We start from the raw sequence: 23,109 nt of genomic DNA, 5'->3' as shown, positions 1-23,109 counted from the left end.
AGTGGCTGTAAAGCTAAACAAAAAGGTGCATAAAGCATTTTTTTGAGGTTTTTTTATTTAATTAAAAATTTCCACCTTCTCCCCTCCTCCCATTTCCCTCATATTTTATGTAGGATGTGTTAGGAAAAAAATCCTAAAATGGGCGGCTCTGCCGGCGCAAAGAAATCCAATTAGCTCAGATCAAACCGAATTAAAATGCCCATAGTTTTATTAAATACAGCGCCCTCGGGTGGCCGAGTGCATGGTCAGGACCTGGCATGCTGGGATTTGGAGTCCAGACCAACGCAACTCCCAGGCCAGAGGGCTGGGATGGATGCCAGGGGCTAGGGTTACGCTTCCCAATGTAACAGGATGCATTAATTGATTATCATCATGTGGACGTACACGAGCGGGCTGTCTTCCCCTCTGACTCTTAGTCCTTGGTAAATACCTGTAGAAATCATTTGCCTTGCATGTTTAGAGTCTGCTATAAAGACAGCCCTAGGTATTAAAAGCGGAAACTCGTCTAATTTTCTGCTTGCTGAACTTTACAGACAGCGGAAGATCCAGTTAGTGCCGTACTCTGTGGAGCTTGTGTGTGAAGCCATGCAGAGGGCATGCGTGGGCAAGTATGGACCACTGTATTTCAGAAGGCAGTGGGGAGTTTTATTCTTTTCTGTTGCAGGTTGAGTCAGCCACTGTTGGGGCAGGGAAGCGCAAACAGGAGCGACTCCTCCTGGCCCTTAGAAGGGGCTTCAGCAGCAGGTCACAGTCGCTGGGGTCTGTTGTTTAGGAGCAGTAGAAAACATTTTTTAATTTTTTTATTTGGGGTGGGGGGAGCAAGAAAAAACTTCAATGGATAGTAAAAAATAATCAGTGTGCAGAAAATGAAAATGAGGGCTCGGGGTTTAACTGTCAGTCACGGAAACATGAGGACTGAGGTCAGAGTGCCGGAACCCACATTTGTGTTTGTGGTTTGTTGTTGTTGTTAACAAGCTGGGCATGGTAGTGTGCTCTTATAATTCCAGTATGGAGCTCACTGCACTACCAGTCTAGCAGAATCAATGAGCTTTAGGTTAAGTGAGACACCGTGTATTAAAATAAAAAGTGAAAAGACACCCAGTGTTGATTTCTGGCCTTCACACGCATGAATATATACATATACACACATGAACACCGCCCCCCCACACACACGCTAACAAATGCCTGTGCCACACCACACATATCCCTACACAGAAGGAAAAACAAAGAATGAGTATAAACCCACAGAATTGCCAGGTGGTGGTGGTGCAGGCCTTTAATCCCAGCACTCGGAAGGCAGAGGCAGGCAGATCTCTGTGAGTTCGAAGCCAGCCTGGACTACAGAGCTAGTGCCAAGATAGGCTGTAAAGCTACAGGGAGAAGCCCTGTCTCGAAAAACAAAATCAAACAAACAAACGAAAAAAAACAAAACCAAAAAACCCCTACAAAATTGAAGGAAATATTTCCAAATAATGTGTTTGGAAAGCGGCTTATATTAAGAATATATAAAGAGGGGCTGGAGAGATGGCTCAGCGGTTAAGAGCATTGCCTGCTCTTCCAAAGGTCCTGAGTTCAATTCCCAGCAACCACATGGTGGCTCACAACCATCTGTAAAGAGGTCTGGTGCCCTCTTCTGGCCTTCAGGCATACATGGAGGCAGAATATTGTATACATAATAAATAAATAAATAAATAAAAAAAAAAAAAAAAAAAAAAAAAAAAAGAATATATAAAGAACTCTTAAAACTCAGTAATAACCACATAAAAAGGGTTGATCCCATTGACTGTGGACACTACGGATTGAACCTATGGTCTCCCACGTTAGGCTGTGCTCTGCTACCCTGAGCTACATTCCCAGCCCAGGAAAGAAACGGGGCCTCAGACCCAGTCCTTGTCCTCCTGGGCTCCTGATCTCCTTAGCACTGGGATGAGGAGCAGGGAGGGCGTTTCCAGAGTCGGTGAGGTCTGAGACCGGCTCTGACCACCCTCTCCACCTTGACTCAGCCCCCTGTTCACAGTAGACAATCAAAACATAATGTGTGTGTGTGTGTGTGTGTGTGTGTGGTGTGTGTGTGTGTACGGGGGAGGGGGATTTAATTAGTGGAGCCGGTAAAGTGACCCCTGTGTCATATCCAAGGTCTTGACAGGAGGGTTCAGCTTTACAAGAGGGCAAAGGTCGGCCCAGATCTGCAGCGTGGTCACAGTGTGGCCCTTCTGGTCAGCTTCATCTAGGCTCTCTTGTGGGCATCTGACAACTCAGACTGTGAAATGTCTTCCTGGGGAGACAGGTTCCCCTTTGACTGGCATCAGACATCAGCTTTTTCCTTCTCCCAAGGCAATGTCCTTGAGGAAATCCCATTTCCTTGGGGGACTGTTGTGTCCACAGTTTGATAGCCTAGGGTGTGGTACAAATGTCTCTTTAGAATATCTTCGTTCCTGCCTAGCTGTTTACAATATGAGTAGAAAAGAATTTCATTTGTTTGTTTGTTGCTGAGCCTGCAGTAAGTATACCCAGAACTCTTTATCCTGATTTTCACATCTCTGCTTGGAAGGCCATGAAGGGCAAGGCGTGCGCAGGGCTGCTAGTGTTCCAGGAGGAGAAGGGCTGCAGGGGCGGTGCTGGCTCCTTGTCCTCACCAGCCCAGGCTGGAGATGTTCTCCCACTATTGCAGAGCCTGGGGGAGTCCAGTATCCTTTCCAAGGTGTTTAAACGTCCGTTGTGATCCCAGTTCCATTGTGTGTGACTGAGAGACCGAGCGCTCCGGATGGATTATGATGGAGATCTACTTTGAAGCGTTCGCTGGTATTTGAGAATACATGGACTTGTTCAGTAGCTAGTCATGGCTTCACATTCTGGAACCAGGATGCTGGGGCAAGTTTGCTTCCTAGTTATCACCTGTGGCCAGTTTTGCCTAAGCTTTCTCCATAGCAGGAACTGTGATGACCAGACAGTGGCAGCACACTTGATCTGTTGGGTGGTCTTTTAGCCTCCGGGAGGCTTTGGAATTTAACTAGTACCTTAGCCATATGGAAACTTCTTGTGAAAAGACAACAATGAGAAAAACAAACAGACCACACATGAGGACCGAAGAGGCTAGCGCATCCCCTTAGCACTCTCTGAGATGACCCCTTAGCCCCAGGGGTGTCTGAGAGGGAGAAAGCAGACAGCAGTAGAGGGAAAAAATTTGGGTATGTTGGATCCCTTCTTTGGCCTAGAGTCTCAGGGGTTATATAAGGTTCTCAGGTTTGCTTTGAAGCTTGTAATGGAATTGTTCGATATGCAGATTAACAATCTGAAACAAATTGAACAGCTCTGTAATAGAATGGCCTCTTGAGAGTCTTGTTTTTACAAAACTATAGTACTAGAGTGTGGTTTACTTATTTATTTATTTTTTGGAGACAAAGTCTCATGTGTCTCAGGCTGGCCTTGAACTTGCTGTGTAGCTGACGATAACTTGAACTTCTGTTCTTCAAGCCTTTACCTTCCAAATGCCAGGATTGCAAGTATACTGAGTTTATGCAATGCTGTGACCGTGGATGGAGCCCAGTTATGTTAGGGAAGGACTTTACCAACTGAGGAACAGCCCCAGGGTGGCTTAGTGATGTTTCCTTCTGCTTTTTGGTGGAGTCTATGCAGCTGCGCCCCATATAGGACTCTGGGTCCAGCATGCTCTCAGGGTTGGAAGAAAAGGCTTTATTTGACAATAATACTGGACAAAGGAACAGAGCAAGGAAAGATACAGGGATGGTTTGAAAGCAGATGGAGCTTCTACTGAAGGCCAGGAGTCTGAGTCGGTCTACCATCGTTTGTAGTGGGTGCTAATTTCATGATTTAAACATCCCCACCACAGCCAGGCTCCGGTTCCTGGCTACTGTCAACTTACGTACAATTATCAGCTGCCTTTTGTGCTTCCAGGTGCAGAGACTGTTTGCTTCCAAAGGGCACTGCCAAATAAAATAGCAGGCAAAAGATAAGTTAGACAAGCCATGCATGAATACAGAGGGTGGGGTGCCAAGAGATGAGATTGCTCTATAGCATGGAACCAAACTGGAATGCTCAGAACACATACTTAACCCCTGCCCCAGGAAACAGGAAGTTCAATAGGATTCTTAGCAGTCATGATGATGACAGCGAACAGGTAATTAGGGCAAGTGTGGTTTACAGTTCAGGTTAGTCTCCTAGTTTCTCTCCACTGTCCCCATAGCAGCTGCAAGGGAGCACCCTGTGCCGGAAGCGGAGGGGTGTATTTGGTCCTGTGCTTTCCTGGCTGAGGCAAACACACATCCTATAGCACAGGAATATAAATACAGTGAATATAAGTTATCCATAGCTCTATCTGTAATGTACTTACGTGTATAGCTAGGTTACAGAATGGCTATAGAGGGTTAAAGTGGTTTCGGCAGAATTCAAGAGTTTCCAGGAGGCCTAACAGGCAAAGTGGTAGGAAAGCAGACTGAGGGTGTGCACAGCCCTTGTAAGATAACGAAACCTGTTGGAACAGTCTTCAGTGTCAAGATTGGAGCTGTAAGTTTGAGCTGTGAAGGCAAGTAGGACCAGATCCAGATGGACATATGTGGTAAAGGATGGAGAGCTGGCACAGACAGCAGGACAGACAGCGACAGACGACAGACAGTTCTAAGCAAGCCACGCCAGGGTAGAGACTGGGCTGAGTTGAAGTCCCTGGGCTAGTCGGGAGTTCTCTGCTTCCTGGTTTATTAATATACACACTGAGCAGTGAGATGGTGGAAGGGATCACCTTGCTTTCCTCAAGCTGATGTCGGGGTAGTCCTCACGTGATTTAAACATACCCATGTGATCCTATACCCTCAGCACATCCCTATACATTTATAAGGGAGCGTTCTTCCGGACACAGGTCCCTTATCATACCAGCAGAAATGGTGGGATACCAGACAAATGGCACCATCCATATGTCCACCAGGGTGCACAGTCATCCTTTTTTCTCAAAACAAACTCAAACACTGCTTGTAAATACAGTCTCAGGGCAGACGGTCTGACGGATCACTGTTCTGCCCAGTCTAGAGTTACCGCAGGCAGGGCACGGCCTGATCTCGGCACCCGTGTTACAGTTTTCTAGAAAAGATAAGACAAAGACCTGGAAACAATCAGTGGCAGTTTAACCGTGAGACAAGCTGTTGGACCAATGTGAGATCACTTTCTGCTGGGCAAGCTCTTCCTCCTGTTGTCCTCTGACATTTCTTTACCCCGGCGTGGCATTCTGTGGGGGCCATGGTTTTAGGGTCCCTGTTTCAGGAGTCTGGTAGCTGAACAGAGAGCACAACTGTCTCTCTGTGGACTAGTGAAGAGGCTCAGCCTAGGTCATCATGACCGCGGGAGCCCCATTAGAGCCACATTCGGGTAGAATAGAGCTGAGCTGGTGGTTGCTTGGAAGTCATGAGAAACAAGGAAGGGGCTGAGCAAAGAATCGAGGTGTGTCTAACTAGAAGCGAGATGTGTATGTGGCCAGGTGGCTGCTGAGAATGCAGCGGGAAGAGGAGGCCACACTAAGTTTAGCTATTTATTTATTTGTCTATTTATTTATTTATTTATTTATTTATTTATTTATTTATTTGACTCAAGGTCTCATGGTGAAGCCCTGGCTGCCCTGTAACTTGCTATGTAGACCAGGCTGGTCTTGAATTTATGGTGATCTACCTGCCTCTGCTGGAATTACAGGTATAAGCCACTAACACAGTGGTCCTCAGCCTTCCCAATGCTGTGACCCTTTCATTACAGTTCCTCATGTTGTGGTGACCCCAACCATAAGATTATGTCGTTGCTGCTTCATAATTGTAATTTTGCTACTGATATGAATCGTGATGTAGACAGCTGTGTTTCCTGGTGGTCTCAGGCGACCCCTCTAAAGGGTCATTCAATCCCAGGTTTGAGAACTGTAAATGGCATAATAACCAGGCTAGCTTAATATGAAACAGCAAATTTTAATGAAGGGATAGCTTACAACACCAGGGTTCCAGCGATGAGCAGGAAATACAAAAAAGAGAGCGGTGGGGCTCACGCTCGCCAGATTTATACGTAAACATTAGCCCGAGGCGAACATGTCCTCTAATGGGCTGGGCTATCCCTATAGAGTACTGCCACACAAACACCAGACCCAGTGATAATTTTTTGTAGTGCCTGGTATCAGACCTTTGTTAGTTACTCATCTCAGCACCACCAAAGATACCTGAAGGAACGCAACCTAATCACGGATTTGTTTTGGCCTGTGGTTTTGCTGCTGTTTTCTGTGGTTTGAGGATGCAGTCGTCAGGGTGAGGGAAGACAGGATGGCAAGAGCATGAGGCATCTGCTCACATTGGATCTGTAGTCAGGAAGCAGAGCCAGGTGCACAGGGGAGCTCAGCTCGTGTTCTCTTTGGGAGCTCAGCCCATGGGCGTTGCTGCCCACAGCTGTGCCTCTCTGTAAATGACCTCAGCACTACGTCAGAGGTGGTCTAGGTAGCTGGAAATCCAGTCAGGTTGGCAGTAAAGACTAACCTTCACAGGGTGCGTGACACTCTACATTCCCAGCCCTGTCCATGATAATTTTGAGGATCCTAGAAATGGTCAGAAATGTGGGTCTGGGGGTTGAAAAGGACACGAGAGACTGGAGCCAGTGCCAAGTTGTCAGTATTCCAATAGAGTCACTACAACTGATTTAGTGAGAGGCCGTGACACTTACCTGTGCCAGGCACTGTGCCGTTATACCCGTGCCACGCGCTGGGCCATTATACCCGTGTCACGCGCTGTGCCGTTATACCCGTGCCACGCGCTGTGCCGTTATACCCGTGCCACGCGCTGTGCCGTTATACCCGTGCCACGCGCTGGGCCGTTATACCCGTGCCACGCGCTGGGCCGTTATACCCGTGCCACGCGCTGGGCCGTTATACCCGTGCCACGCGCTGGGCCGTTATACCCGTGCCACGCGCTGGGCCGTTATACCTGTGCCACACCCTGTGCCGTTACACCTGTGCCACGCGCTGTGCCATTATGGTTCACTGTCTTGCAAGGAAAGCAGGAACTGTGAAGCTGAGTAAAATAAAATACTGAACGTTGAGCTGTGTCTAATGCAGGCTTGTAAATTCAGCTACTCAGGAGACTGAGGCTGGAGGATCGAAAGCTCAAGCTGCAGCTAGCAAGATGGCTCAGCAGGTTCAAAAGACTTTCTGTGCAAACCTGATGACCTGGGTCAACCCCTGCAACCCATGGAAAGAAAGAACTGACTCCCTGTCTTCTCAGGGTGACCATTGCTGTGATGAAACTCCAGGGCCAAAAGCAAGCCGGGGAGGAAAGGGTTGATTTTACTCACAATTCCATACAACAGTTCATTATCAAAAGCAGTGAGGGCAGGAACCTGGAGGCAGGAGCTGGTTCAGAGGCCATGGAGGGGTGCTGCTCACTGGCTGGCTCCTCATGGTTTGATCAACCTGCTTTCTTCCTTACTTCTTTCAAAAAATTTTAATTTCATGTACATTCATGTTTTGCCTGCCTGTATGTGTTAGAGCCCCTGAAACGGGAGTTACAGGCAGTTATGAGCTGCCACGTGGGTGCTGGGAATTGAAACCAGGTCCTCTGAAACGGCAGTTAGTGCCCTCAGCCACTGAGCCATCTTCTCCAGCCTCTCAGTCTGCTTTCTTTAAGACCCAGGACCTCCAGCTCAGGGGTGGCACCACCCACAATGGTCTGGGCCCTCCTTCATCAATCACTAAAAAAAAAAAAATGCCCTATAGGCTATCTACACCTTGATCTTATGGAGGCATTTTCTTTTACAGATTTATCCATGTATTTTATGTATATGAGTGCTATCTTCATGCCTACCAGAAGAAGGAATCTGATCCCATTGCAGATGATTGTGAGCCACCATGTGGTTTCTGGGAATTGAACCCAGGACCTCTGAAAGAGCGGCCAAGTGCTCTTAACCACTGAGCTCTGGATACATTTTCTTAATTGAGGTTCCCTCCTCTCAGATGATATCAGTTGTATCAAGTTGGCAAAACAAAACAAAACAAAAAAAACCCAAAACAACAACAACAACCAAAAAAACTATCCAGCACAGAAGTTAAAGTTAAAAAGTTGAGGGTTATTAGAGATGGCTTAGTGGTTAAGAGTACTTCTTGCAGAGGACCTGGGTTCTGTTCTCAGCATCCAAGCTGGACGGCTCACCACTGCCTCTCACTCCAGATCTTGAAGATCACTGTTCTTTGCGGGAATTCGAGGGCAGTTGCACTCACATGTGCACATACCCGTAAAGACATATACATACTGCTCTATACACATGTGTTAAAGGAAAAGGTTTTAACAGTTCCAGACCCCTCTAAGGAAGCAGTGAGACTCTGCTTCAAAACAGAATAGTTTAGGCCAGTGGGGTGGGGGTTGGCTCAAGGGGTTACTGCATGGCAGAGCACTTAACTAGTGTTAGAGAAGCTGTGGGATCAACCCTAGTACCACAACAAAATGAAAGAGAATAAAAATTAGAACTTTGGAGCACCATTATTTGAGGAAACTCTGAGCTGGGCCATCTTTAATGCCAGCACTTGGGAGGCAGTGGCAGGTGGATATCTGAGTTCCAGGACAGCCTGGTGTACAGAGTGAGTCCAGGATAGACCGGACTACACAGAGAAACCCTGTCTAGGAAAAACAAAACAAAAGAAAAACCCTCTGGGCAGAAGATGAAGAACCAATCTATAAGCTTTGCACATATACGCAAAGGCAGGAGTTAGTCATGTTGGCCACAACTGTAATCCCGGCACTTGGGAGGCTGAGATCAAGATTCTATGTTTGAGGCCAGTTTAGGCTAGACCTTGGCTCAAAAACAAAGAAAGGTCTGGGAATGTGGCTCAGTTGGTAGCCACCTTACAGTGGAATCCCTGGCACTTTAAAAACCAGGCGTGATAAACATGTCTGTAACCCTAGCATTCTTGGGCAAGAGAAATTCAAGGCTTTCTTTGACTACATGGTGAATTTGTGGTCAGCCTGAGCTATATGAGACCATCTCAAAAGAATCCCCAAGTAATAAATAAATAAATAAATGGGGGTTTGTGACACAGTAGACCAGAGCCTGGAGAAGTTAAAGGGTCGGGGAACTGAGGAACGTGTTGGTAGAGCTTGACTGAGTAACCATTGGTGAACTTAGTTTGGAGAAACAGTACCGGAACTCAGAATGTTGTAGGTTGCATTGTAAGGGAAAGCTAAAGAAATAGGACCGTCAATGTGGTTAGACAGCTTCACAGAGATAAAGAGGGCAGGGGTCAGGAGAGAGAAAGCAAAGAACATAAGAGTCAAATGGCCTGGGTATGCAGCTCGAGAAAGCTTGTGACAGACAAGATCACAGAAAAGAGTGGTGTGAGTTGTGATCCTAAAAGAAGAAATGAGGTGTGGGAAGCAAGTGGAGGGGTGGTCCCCAGAGAGTTCAAACAAGTAAGTTTATAGGAGGCAGGTAAGAGGTGATCATCAGCCCCTGGAGAATATAATTTCCACGGGGTCAGTTCTATCTTAACCCTCCTTTGTCCTCCCAGTTCCCCTGCCCCGCCTCTTTTCTTTTATCTCTGCAGTCCACACTGGTCTGAAACTGGTGAACTTTTTGCCTTTGACTCATACAGGCTGGGGTTATAGTCTTGAATCATCAGGCCCAGCCAAAGTATACCTTTTTCTCGAAGAATACAGTATACTTTCAGACTGACCTCCTTGAAGCCAATGTATTGTAGCTCATCACTCTATCCGTCCATCCTCCACCCACCCACCCACCCACCCACCCATCCATCCACCCATCCATCTATCATCCACCCACCCACCCATCCATCCACCCATCCATCTATTATCCACCCATCCATCCATCCATCCATCCATCCACTGACCCACCCACCCATCCATCTACCCATCCATCTATCATCCACCCACCCATCCGTCCATCCATCCATCCATCCCCCACCCACCCACCCATCCATCCATCCACCCATCCATCTATTATCCACCCACCCATCCATCCATCCATCCACTGACCCATCCATCCATCCATCCATCCATCCATCCATCCATCCATCCATTGCCCACCCACTCATCCATCTGTTCATCTATCTATCTATGACAGGAGATAGTTAATTTTTTTTTTTTTTTTGGTTTTCCGAGACAGGGTTTCTCTGTGGTTTTGGAGCCTGTCCTGGAACTAGCTCTTGTAGACCAGGCTGGTCTCGAACTCACAGAGATCCGCCTACCTCTGCCTCCCGAGTGCTGGGATTAAAGGCGTGCGCCACCACCGCCCGGCTGATAGTTAATTTTTGAATAGGTAGATAGCTAGGGAAAGATGCCCTGGACTGGATCATGCTAATCTCTGAATACTTGCCATTTAATCCAAGATGGTCTACTTCCCAGTTCTTGTCTGAAAGAATTCCTCTTTTGGCGGGGTTTATTCCTATTCCAGGCACATGCTTTTTTTCCATGGGTATTTCAAAAATCTTCCCCCCACCCCAGAATCTGGTTCCTGCTGTACTTAAAGTGACCGAACCAACAAACTGCATCTTGCCCATCCAATTCAAGAAGGAAAAGGGGACCTGGCCCTGTTACATGCTGTAAAAATTACCATGTGAGGAACTTTGCTTCACTTGGCTGTGTGCTGTGGATTGTGACACCTCATCTTGCAGTTCTTTACCTGACTGAGAAAGGAACCAGAGAAGAGATTGCTAACAGACAGCACAAATCTATCTATCTGTCTGTCTATCATCTGTTTTTTATTTGTCTTTTGTTTGTTTTTATTTGTTTTTTAATTTCCAAGTGGCCATTTAAATTCCCTTGTTCTCCAAGGTTCTGTTTTGATTTGTTTTGATATAGAGTTCCACTATTTACTCCAAACTCATGTATGATCCTCCTGCCACAGCATCCTGACTGTATAAGTCACCATGAACATAGAATTCCCTTTGCAGGTTCTTAGTATTGCATATAAGAGAATAAGAAATGGACATAGGAGAGAACTAGACAGTGTTGTACTGGAGAGAGATAACATGAGGTAACAAGCTGGAGCTCTCAGCAGCTGCTGTGGTAAAGGAGATGGAAAGGGGAAGACAGTGTCATTTTCTGAGTTGGAACTCAAATGGGGCAGGTCCAGCCAGGGAGGTTTGCAGCTGTCTTGAGGGCAGAGACAGATGGGGTGGAGTGGGAACAAAGCTCCATCATGTCACCAGAGTTGGGCCTTGTGAGGACATTGATACCTTCACTTTGTCTTTCTGTCCTTGTTGGGTAAGGGTAGGTATGCAAGGGGTTGAAATGTGAGACCCACCCACAACCAGAAACACCACTACGCCACCACACCCCCCAGCCTGCAATAGAGTCATGGAAGTTGAGTGCTAACAAAAACCAAAGTTAAATCTGTACTTCAAGTTGATCATGGTGACACGAGCCTCTAATCCCAGCCTTTGGGAGGCAGAGGCAAGGAGATCTCTGTAAGTTCAAGACCAGCCTGTTCTACATAGCAAGTTCTAGGACAGCCAGGGCTGCAGAGAGAAACCCTGTCTTAACCTACTATCTCCCCTAATCTGCTGTTAAATGTATACTTAAGGACTGTCTCAAAACAAACCCAGCCCGTATAATAACCGTAGTAAAAGTCCACTCAAACCTATAGTGTTTAAAAAAACATGACCAGATTTTGATGCAGAAAAATCATTCATTCGTCCAAATGTGTGTTTTGCTATAGTTGGTACAGAAGAGCTGCCTGTGGAGAGGTACTGTGAGATAATCTTTTTGTACACCGTGAGGATTTGTCGCTGTGATTGGTCAGGAGAGCCAAACTAAGAAAATGCTGGGAGGAAGAAGGGCAGAGTCAGGAGTTGTCAGCCAGACGCAGAAGGAGCAGGAGATTAACATGCCATGCTAATAAAGGCACCACTACACCATGTAGCAGAGTGTGAATAAGGAATATGGGTTAACTTAAAATATAAGAGCTAGTTAGTAATAAGCCTAAGCTATTGGCTGAGTATTTATAAATTGTAATAAACCTCTGTGTCAGTTATTTGGGAACAGGCAGTCAGGACAGGAAAACTCCACCCACAGAGAGAGGAATTAAAAGATACGAGATAGAAAGAAGTGACTATACTAGAAAAATGGAAGGACCACTGTCAGGACCCAGCCCATCAGACATGAGGAGAGTGAAGCCGTGAGCTGCAGTGGAGTCTTGAGAGCAGGAGCTCATATTACAAGTTACTGAGACACGCATGTGGCTGAAGCATCAGACAACAGACTTTCCTGGGCTCCTCTCCCTGGAACCCAAGAATACTTGTGGTCTTATTACGTTTTCTATTGCTATGATAAAATACCATGACCCAAAGCAACTTGAGAAGGAAGAGATTTGTTTCAGCTTATAGCTCATAGTCCATCATCCAGGGAATTCAGGGCAGGAATTTATGGCAGGAAGTGATGCAGATGTCATGGGGGAAGGCTGCTACTGGTTTCCTCCTCTTGACTTGATCAACCTACTTTCTTACAGCATCCAGGACCACTGCTCAGGGTAGCACCCCCGACAGTGAGCTGGGACCTCCCCCATCAATCATCAATCAAGAAAATGGACCACAGGCCTATCTGGTGGGGGCAGTTTTTTCAGCTGGGGTTCTGTCTTCTAAAATGATCCTGGTTTTATTGAGCTGACATAACAAGTAGCCAATACCCATACATAAACCTTCTCTGGTAATTTGTTTACGGCTTTTAGCCAACAGTTTCAGATCATGGTTATCAGTCTTTGTTTTGCATTTTGTTTTGGAGAGAGTCTCATGCAGCCCAGGCTAGCCTAAGACTCTAACGAGGTAACCGTGGATTGCTGATCTCCGGTCTCACCTCCCAAGGGCTGGCATTGCACATGGCCACCACCAATCGTCCGACATAGTTGCTAGTGTTCTCATTTTGTGGCTAGGAAGGTGTGGCACAGAGGGGCTTAGTTATTGACTCAGAGTTCCGGGACTGCTGAGAGGGGAGCAGTGTTTGTAAGAACCGTCTCCAGGCAGCTGGCCTGGAATATTGAATAAATCAAAACAGCACAGTGAGCCAGGTTGTTGGTGCTTGCCTGCCTTTAATCCAATGCAGCACTCAGCTGGCGAAAGGAAGGCAGATCTCTGCGAGGAGGATGAGGCCAACCTGGTCTAGCATAGCAAGTTTCAGAGCCCAGGGCCTCATGGGGAATCGTTCTCCTTCTTGCTCTCCACTCCCAGCTCTCATTAGCTTTCGAAACAAATAAACAAAAAGCCGAACTCCATGTAACTGGAGGTTTCTTTTGTCCGCCGGTCCCGAATAAACATTCAGAGGCTTAATATTAATTACAAACTGTTTTACCTATTAGCTCAGGCTTATTACTAACTAGCTTTCATCTTAAATTAACCCATTTCTATTAATCTGTGTAATTGCCACATGGCCATGGCATTACCTCACATCTTCTCTGGCTGCTACTGGCTTCTCTCTGACTCTGTGCTTGTTCTCACTTGTTCTCCCTGTATCTCTGTTTGGATTTCCTGCCCGCCTCTATTCTGCCTGGCTATTGGCCAGATCAGCTTCTTTGTTAACCAATGGTAATAAGACATTCACAGCATACAGAGGACATCCCACATCACCCCACATGTGGAGTTGGTGAGCATGGCTTTGTGGGTGTCAGCCTGGTGTGGATGTTAACACCACCCCCCTTTCTTCCCATACCCTGCAGAGTAACCTGGTACATTCCCTGGGGCTGAGCCACCACCTGATCGCACTGAACTTCATCATCATTTCTTTTGGGAAGAAAAGCGCAAGGTCTTCTCCAAAAGTGCAGGTGACCGACACGGACTTTGATGGGGTGGAAGTCCGAGTGTTTGAGGGGTCTCCGAAACCTGATGAGCAGCTGCGACGCAGCGTGATCTATATCCACGGAGGAGGCTGGGCCCTGGCAAGCGCAAGTAAGTCCCTGTCGCCTTCAGGAGGGTCAGTGTGCTTTGCTCCGGAAGGGGCTGTGATTACTGTTTAAGAATGGGACCGGTTCTCCTGGACCATTATGATTTTTCCTGTCATTCTGCCTATATCAACAGGGCCATTTGTATGATTACGGCATAGAAAGGTTTGCCTTATTGGTTCCCCTTTCTCCTTCCTGTCTTTTCTTCCTGTCCTCCCTCCCTCCCTCCCTCCCTCCCTCCCTCCCTCCCTCCCTCCCTCCCTCCCTCCCTCCCTCCCTTTCTTCTCTTCCTGTTTGCAGTACTGGGACTGAAGGTAGTTGTATCTTGACAGGAGATGATGGCGGTAACACCGATCTACAGTCCCAGCCCTTGATCTATGTCTTGGTGCTGGCAGATTGCTCTGTAATATTTTCTGGGCTAGGAGCAGTAGCTTAGGTGGCTGTGCTGTCTCGCACGCACGCCCTCCTTGGTTGGAGCCCCAGAAGCCTTTGGTTTGATCCTCAGCTCTACTGTCACACAGTTGTAATGTTAGCACTCAGGGGCTGGAGGCAGGATAATCAGGTGTTCAAAGTCTTCTTCAGTTACATACTAATTTTGAGGCCAGCCTAGGCTAGAGACTGTGTTTCTAAAAATAAATAAAAATTCAGTGATCTAAATCATAGACATATTGTGATCCATTGATACTAGCTTTCTGTGTCAAAATAAAGTAAATTTTCACTGGGCCAGGATATGAGGTAATTATCTGTAATTCTGGTCAACTTTATTTTGAAGGCTTTCTTTTTACGAAATAAAGCAGGTGTTGCTTAATCCACGTTAATTCATCAGCAACAGCTTATGAACCAAAGATTAAAATACCAAAAATATGCAGCCATTAAAAGAAAGCAGCATTTCCAAGTGCAGAGATGGACATCTCTCTGAGCAGAAGGGGATGGAAGAAGCAGGCTGCTTAGCATAGCCTCCTTCTTAGCTTCTGCCTCTGGTTACCATGGCCTCCTTCCTCATCCTCAGGCTGGGAGCTTTGGGTATTCTCTGTAACTGGAAAGTAACAACAGGCTGGCGAGATGGCCCAGGAGACACAGTGATAGTCACCAAGCCTGATGACTGAGTTCCAACCGTGGGACCCACATAGTGAAGGGAGAGACTGACTCCCAGAAGTTGTCCTCTGACCTCTACATGAGCATCATGGCGTGCATGCCCTGCCACACATAGACACACACGTGTAAAAGTCATTTTAACAAAACAGAAAGAAAAGCAGTGCAAACTTGGTCTCTTTTTTACTATATTATTTGTAAATTTTTAATGCAGAAAACATAAGAATGTACAGATTTCTTTCGTAACTCCATTTCATTGAGCTACACACCCATCATTTATTCTGTTACTCACTGCTCTGTTCCCAGTTTCAACACATGCTCACTGAATATGGAAGTTTGTCCAGTACTGTGGCTACTACAGTAGTGCAGATACTCACAGCTATGGGCAGACCTGGACCATGGGTCACTGTATCAGTTGCCTTTTCATTGCTATGACAAAATGCTGAATGAGAAGCAGCTTAAGGAAAGGAGGGAGGGAGGAAGGAAGGGAGGGAGAGAGGGAGGAAGGGAGGGAAAAAAGGAAGGGAGGAAGAGGGAGGGAGGGAGGGAGGAAGAAAGGAAGGAAAGGAGGAAGGGGGAGGGAGAGAGAGGAAGGAAGGGGGAGGGAGGGAGGGAGGGAGAGAGGGAGGAAGGGAGGGAAAAAAGAAGGAAGGGAGGAAGGGGGGAGGGAGGGAGGGAGGGAGGAAGAGAAGGAGGGAGGGAGGGAAGAAGGACGGAAGGGAAAAAGGGGGAGGGAGGGAGGGAGGGAGGAAGGGAGGAAGGGAGGATGGGGGAGGGAGGGAGAGAGGAAAGGAGAGTTTATTGTAGCTCACATTCTGAGGTACGGTCCATCTTGGCAGGAAGGCCACGGGCAGAAGCGTGAGGTGGACTGTCACACAGTATCAACTATTAGTTTCTTTTTAGTTTGGGAGCCGGACCCATGGAATAGTACCACCCACAGTCCGGATGGGTCTAGAAACTTGTCACAGACGTGCCCAGAGGTGACTCCAGCCTGTAAAATTGACAACCAGTGCTAACCGTTACAGTCACTCTTGTGTGTGCTAGAGACAGAGATCCAAAAATGAGTAGAAAGATGGAGTTTGTATCACTGGACGTTTGTCAGGAGAGATGTCATGTACAAGACAGGAAGTATGGGGGGCTGAAGGGTGTGATCATGAGGCAGTCTGGCCGTTGCTCCTCAATTTTGGTTGGTGTACCAAAGGAGAGCTGGGCTGGTGAGCGTGTACAGGTTTGGCTGGTGAGCGTGTGCAGGTTTGGCTGGTGAGTGTGTGCAGCTTTAGCTGATGAGCGTGTGAAGGTTTGGCTGGTGAGTGTGTGCAGGTTTGGCTGGTGAGCGTGTGCAGGTTTGGCTGGTGAGCGTGTGCAGGTTTGGCTGGTGAGCGTGTGCAGGTTTGGCTGGTGAGCGTGTGCAGGTTTGGCTGGTGAGCGTGTGCAGGTTTGGCTGGTGAGCGTGTGCAGGTTTGGCTGGTGAGCGTGTGCAGGTTTGGTTGGTGTACCAAAGGAGAGCTGGGCTGTGAGGGTTTGCAGGTGGACACGCACTCTCACGCCTTCTGTTTCTAAGGCTACTTTGCATGTCCATGACGCAGGGAATATTAGGGATCTGTTGAGACAGTCTTTTTTATTGTTTACTTGTTTGTTTTGAGACAGGGTCTCATATACTCTTGGCTAGCTTCCCTGTGTGGCTGGCAATGACCTTAAACTTCTGATTTCCTGCCTTCAGCTCTAAGTGTGGGGATTACAGGTATGTGTCTCCTCCCTCAGTTCATGTGGGGCTAGGATCAAACCAAAGCTTCATGTATGTAGGCAAGTGCTCTACCAAGTGAGCTACATCCCTGTCTGATGGGATTTAAAATACTGAAAGAACAAAGAGAACAAATCAATTCTGGCCTGTTAAAATACTGTTGTTCCTGAGGACGTTTGAGTCCCCTTTCTAGGAAATGCTAAAATCACCAAAACTTCCTCTTTTTGTGTTGGCTTAAAGAGACTACCGTATTCTTCACGTGGCTGTTTTTCCTGAATCACACGGCAAATGAGGATGTTAAAAGTGCAAAAATCTTAAAATTTGAAAAAGAATACTGGTAATATTTTATGATTTGCTTTGAAAGGGTATATTTGAAGTGCTTCAAAAATCAGAATTAATTTGTTGCATTTCATATAGCCCATTTTGAAATAAATGTTTAGTAAGTTAAAAACATACTCAAAACTAACCTGGTACTGATTTCCCATTAGTTATAGTAGTTGCATTTTATCAGAAAATAGATTTAATTTTTGCATTTGAATGTGTCTCTACTTGCACACCCTTTGTTTTTTCTTTCTCTCACTTTCTAATCTTCTACCCCCCCACTCCATCCCTGTCCCTTCCTTCCTTTCCCTTCCCCTTCCCCTGTCTTTATCTCCTGTACACCTGGGTTATCTCCGCACTAGCCTTGAACTCCTGACCCTCTTGCCTCTGCCTCCCAGGTACTGAGATTAGAAGCAAGTGCTACCACACCTGGCCCACATGCATTTTTCAGTGTTTGTTGCTATTGTGTTCTTAGTCTAAACACAGTCTGTGCTCAGAAATATGTAAGCAGCGTGGACAACCCAAAGGGCCACCCTCTGTAGTAACTGTTCCTTTCTCGTAGAAATCAGCTACTATGACCAGCTGTGCACTGCAATGGCCGAGGAGCTGAACGCCGTCATTGTGTCCATCGAGTGAGTATCCCCAACAGTCAGGGTTCTTATTTTTTATTTATGTGTGTGTCCATGTCTATGTGTGGGTGTGTGTGTCCATGTTTATGTATGTGTGTCTATCCATGTCTATGTGTGGGTGTGTGTGTCTCCATGTCCATGTCTATATGTGTGTGTCCATGTCTATATGTGTATGTGTGTGTCCATGTCTATGTGTGGGTGTGTGTGTCCATGTCTATGTGTGGGTGTGTGTCCATGTCTATGTGTGTGTGTCCATGTCTATGTGTGGGTGTGTGTCCATGTCTATGTGTGGGTGTGGGTCCATGCCTATGTGTGTGTCCATGTCTATGTGTATGTGTAGGTCCATGCCTATGTGTGTGTCCATGTCTATGTGTGTGTGTCCATGTCTATGTGTGTGTGTGTCCATGTCTCTGTGTGTGTGTGTCCATGTCTATGTGTGGGTGTGTGTCCATGTCTATGTGTATGTGTGGGTCTATGCCTATGTGTGTGTCCATGTCTATGTGTAGGTGTGTGTGTCCATGTCTATGTGTGTGTGTGTCCATGTCTATGTGTATGTGTGTGTCCATGTCTATGTGTGTGTCCATGCCTATGTGTCGGAGTGTGTCCATGTGTATGTGTGTGTGTCCCCATGTCTATGTGTGATTGTATGTGTGCATATGTCTGTGTGTGGGTGTGTGTCCATGTCTATGTGTGTGGGTGTGTGTGTCCATGTCTATGTGTAGGTGTGTGTGTCCATGTCTATGTGTGGGTGTGCACATGAGTGCTGGTGCCCACAGAGCTAGAAGAGGGCATCAGAGCCCCTGGAGCTGGAGCACAGGTGTTTGTCAGCTGCCCAGTGTGTATGCTGGGTACAAAGCTCTGGTCCTGTGAAGGAGCAGCAAGTAAGTCTAACTGCTGAGCCCCCTCTATCCTCCGATAGTCATTATTTTTATTAAGAAGAAATTCTAAGTAACTGTCTAGTAACTTTGTAATAAAAATAAAATATAGTGTCAAATGTTGGGTTTACAGATGTGTGTCACCTTGTCTATTTTAATATTTTTTGAATTTGGTTTAATAGCACATTGAATTACTTTAACTATTTATTATGTGTTTGCCTTTTGTCTCTTCTGTGCTAGAGACTCCTCCTAGCCCTTCCTATTCTCTCGGCCAGTGCCTTCCTACTGAGCTGTATTCCCAAGCATCTTTTTATGTAGTTTTACAAACTTTTGGAAAAGAAGTTAACTAGAACTAGCAACCTGTGAGTTTGATACAACTTTTTAAAACTAAAACTGTTGGAATTTTAAAGAGACTCTTGTTTACAGCCAGCACTGTTTTCTTAAGTAAGTTTCTGTAACTCTGGGAGCTGGCGCTGTGCTCTACACATCTTAGCTGTGTAACTATTACCAAACCCATGGTGGGATTGTCTCTGCTGGCTCTTTGATGAGCTGTTTTCTTGAGCAACTGTAGAGCTGCTGCACATGAATGATGTGACTAACGGCGGTTTCTGTGGAAACGGCACATCTCACGTCTGTCTCAGGCCAGCGTTGTCCCGATGCTCTCAGGCCCTTGGTCTGCTCACTCAGTCTTCCTTCAGGTTCCCCCTTCCTTGACAGCCCCATGGAAAACTCCAGCTGCTTTCCTCTGCGTTATGACCTCTCTGAAGCCATCTTCCATGTTTGACAGGCTGTACATTTGACCTATTGTATTTCCAATATTAATTAATGCATGTGGGGATGGTGGGGTTTTTTATTCATTGCTAAATCAATTGTGCTCAAAAGCACCCCAGTATAAATAGGGAATTCAGTTACTGGCTGTATCATGAGTGCAGAAAGAGTCTAAATTTCTGAATTCTTATATAAATCACTCAGGAAGTATGGTGTTGTGGTTTATTATGTAATCCTAGCATTTGACTAGAGACAGGGGAGTTGCTATGGGTTCAGGGCCAGTCTGGGCTGTGTAACAATTTCTAGGCCGATCTGGGCTGTACAGTAAGGCCCTTTGTCTCAGAAAACAAGGTTAGGGAGGCTGGCTCAGTAGACAGTGTTTTCTGTGCAACATGAGGACCTGGCTTCATGTCCCTAGCACCCACAACAACAACAATAACAACAACCAAACAAAAAAGCAGGTATAATAGTGCATGCTAAATTCCAACCCTGAGGAAAAGACAGGAGAATCTGGAGGCTTGAGTAAGGCAGTCTAACTGGATTGCTGAGCCTTGGGTTCACTGAGAGACCTTTTCATAAAAAATAGAGAGCAATAGAAAAAACAGCCAGTGCTAACCTTTGACCTCACACATTCATAGGAGCATGAACTAGCACACACACGTATACCACAGGCACATACCACACACATGCACACACATACACTCAGACACACAGAGATATACATACACAAAGACACAGACACACATACCACACACACACATACCACACACAAACACACACATACACACCACACAGACAGACATACACAAAGACACAGACACACATACCACACACATATACACACCACACAGACAGACATACACAAAGACACAGACATACATACCACACACAGACATACACACCACACAGACAAACATACACAAAGACACAGACACACATACCACATACACCACACACAGACACACACATACCACACACAGACACACATATACACATCACACAGACAGACATACACAAAGACACAGACACACATACCACACACACCACATACACACATACACACCACACAGACAGACATACACAAAGATATAGACACACATACCACACACAGACACACACACCACACACAGACACACAAAGACACACACACACCACACAGACAGACATACACAAAGACACAGACACACACACCACACACAGACACACACATACCACACACAGACACACACATACATACCACACACAGACATACACAAAAACATAGACACACATACCACACACACCACATACAGACACAGAAACACACATACCACACATAGACACACATACCACACACACCACACACACACATACACACCACACAGACAGACACACACCACACACAGACACATACATACCACACACAGACACATACATACACACCACACAGACAGACATACACAAAGACACAGACACACACACGCGTGTGCTAAGTAGACACGTAGGCGGCGTGGGGGGCTGACTCCAGATTAGAGGCTGTAGAGGCCTCCTGCCTTCCTGATCACAGAGGCAGAAATGGAGAAGCTGCTAAAGCCTAGGGACAGACAGTGAGGGCACCGTCTGCTTATGTGACTCAATTCTCCCTTCCCTCCGACATCTTCCTCTTCATGGCTCTCCTCTCTCTTGCCCACTGCAGTCCTGAGGTCCAAGGGACTCCTTCCCGCTCTAGTCTGTGTGAAAAGCTGCTCTCCTGAGGCACCAGCAGCCCCACGCTGTGGCCGGATGCCTGGGACCACACAGCGGGGCTGAGGAGCCTGTCACCTCAGATTTAGCTGAGTTTACTTTGTACATCCCCGAGGCATTTCCAAACCTGCAGCCGGGCCTTCTAGATCCCCGAGGATTCTTGGGGAAGCTCAACAAAGCAGGAATCATCTAACAAACTGTGTCTTTAGGCGTTGGCCACCGGCCAGGGGATAGAATTCTGAAGGAGCCAAGCCCCGAGAGCGAGGCCCTAGAATGTGACTGTGAAGAAGCTCGAGGGCCCTTCAATAGTCTCGGCACCTAGTTACTCAAAGGCCTAGAGGAGGAAGGAAGGAAGTCAGGCTTGCTTACTTGGCATCGGGAGTCTTGTTCATTGCAGGATCTTCTTTCCTTGCCCTCGGGACCTTAGTATCTTCCATGGACAACACACCCTGAGCTCTTCCTACCTGCCCTTCTCTACCTTGAAGCCTCCTGACTGCGGTGAAACAGGTGTTACTTTTGGGTCTAGATTTAGAGAACACAGAAGGTAGATGAGATGGATTCAAGGTCTTTAGAGGCTAAAACTCAGAAGCAACTGCTTTCTTCTTAATTTCCCATATGCTTACTGCACACTAAGAGATCCAGATGCTCATCTACCTGGGCAGTGGGAAGAGAGGGGGACACAGTGCAGGGCACCTTCCGTAGTCCACTGAAGCTCATAAGCAAAGTGCAGCGGCTTCTTATCTTCAGTCCATCCCCTGGGGCGGCATCATGGCTTTGCTTCCTGTGCACTGTGGTTTGGTGAAGATCATGTCTCTGGAAGCTGGTGGGTAAAGGCTGGGGCGGCCTGGAAATGAAATTACCTCATGCGATAGAAGCAAGCACCAAAGGTTGGAATTTCTATAAGTGTGTTGTCTGTGCTGGTTGGCTGGGGTCGGGGACATGCCTGTCGGCGAACTCATAGGCCTTTGGTAAAGCCAGGGCCTGCTTCTCATTGCCCTGCTTTGGTCCTTTGCAGTGACCACATAGCAATTGTACATTATGTAGCTGGGACATATAAAGGTGCCATATGTCTAATTTACATAGTTGTATTCTTATTTGTATAACCTAGGACCATCTTATTTTATGTTTAGAAAGTAGGGTATTTCCAACATACTGCCTTTTAACCTATTTTGTTTAGTAAATAACATAAATACAAAGACTGTAAGATGTAGGGACAAGAGAGATTTTCACATCTTTCTTTCAAAGAAGCAGTATGAGATAATTTTGTTAGTTAGGGTTCTCTAAAGGAACAGGTTGATAGAATGTACTTGTATGCATGCATGTATGTATGTATGTATGTGTATGTATGTATATGTATGTATGTACGTATGTGTGTGTATGTATAAATGTATATATAAAGAGGATTTATTAGAGTGCCTTATAGGTTGTGATTTGGGTAGGCAAGTAATGGCCATGGCCATCTCAGACAAAGTTAGCCCTCACAATAAGGAAGCATAGCGTGATGGCTATTCTTGCTTGTCGGTACACATAGGATGTTGGATAATATTAAATTCTGCAAGGGTTTATCATACCACCCTTTTTGGATGAGAAAAATTTCAAGAATTTTCTTTTAATCAAATAATTAAATTTTCTACATTTGTATGCCGTTTTACAAAGCTGCCTTAAACCACATCCCACTCCACCAGATGCCAGGCGCAGCTGTAGGCTCCTGTTGCAAATGTGGTCACACAAGATGCTGACGCACTCGGACTTTGATGGTCACCAGGGTATAAGCCCTTGTTTTGATTCTCCATTAAACTTTGTCCTACAGACTTCTAAAGGCACAGTGCTTTAATGGGATGCCACGCAGTGCCCACGTGCGTTGAGTAGCTTTAGGTGTGTGCAACCACATGGTAACCACTGTGAAGTATGCCTCGCTTTGTTCTTTTCCTTGTGGAAACCATGGAGAGATAGTGTGCACTAAGGTGTGAGGCCCCGAGTTCCAACCCCTACACACACACACACACAAACACACACACACAGGAAACAAAACCAGACCAACCCAGTACCACGC

At 46.4% G+C, this 23,109-nt stretch overlaps 1 protein-coding gene across 1 annotated transcript in view; it reads left to right on the top strand.

Moving 5' to 3' along the window:
• Window positions 1-23,109, top strand: part of Nceh1 (neutral cholesterol ester hydrolase 1) — a 62,991-nt gene that overhangs the window by 27,370 nt on the left and 12,512 nt on the right. The window contains exons 2-3 of the mRNA XM_057757275.1: window positions 13,687-13,915; window positions 17,625-17,694. Coding sequence (XP_057613258.1) covers window positions 13,687-13,915; window positions 17,625-17,694 — 299 coding nt within the window. The remainder of the gene's footprint in view (window positions 1-13,686; window positions 13,916-17,624; window positions 17,695-23,109) is intronic.

Source organism: Chionomys nivalis, chromosome 24 (genome assembly GCF_950005125.1).
Source record: "Chionomys nivalis chromosome 24, mChiNiv1.1, whole genome shotgun sequence".
In the NCBI taxonomy this organism is placed as follows: Eukaryota; Metazoa; Chordata; class Mammalia; order Rodentia; family Cricetidae; genus Chionomys; species Chionomys nivalis.
The sequence above is the reverse complement of the archived record's forward strand: the minus strand, read 5'-3'. Positions and strand labels throughout refer to the sequence as shown.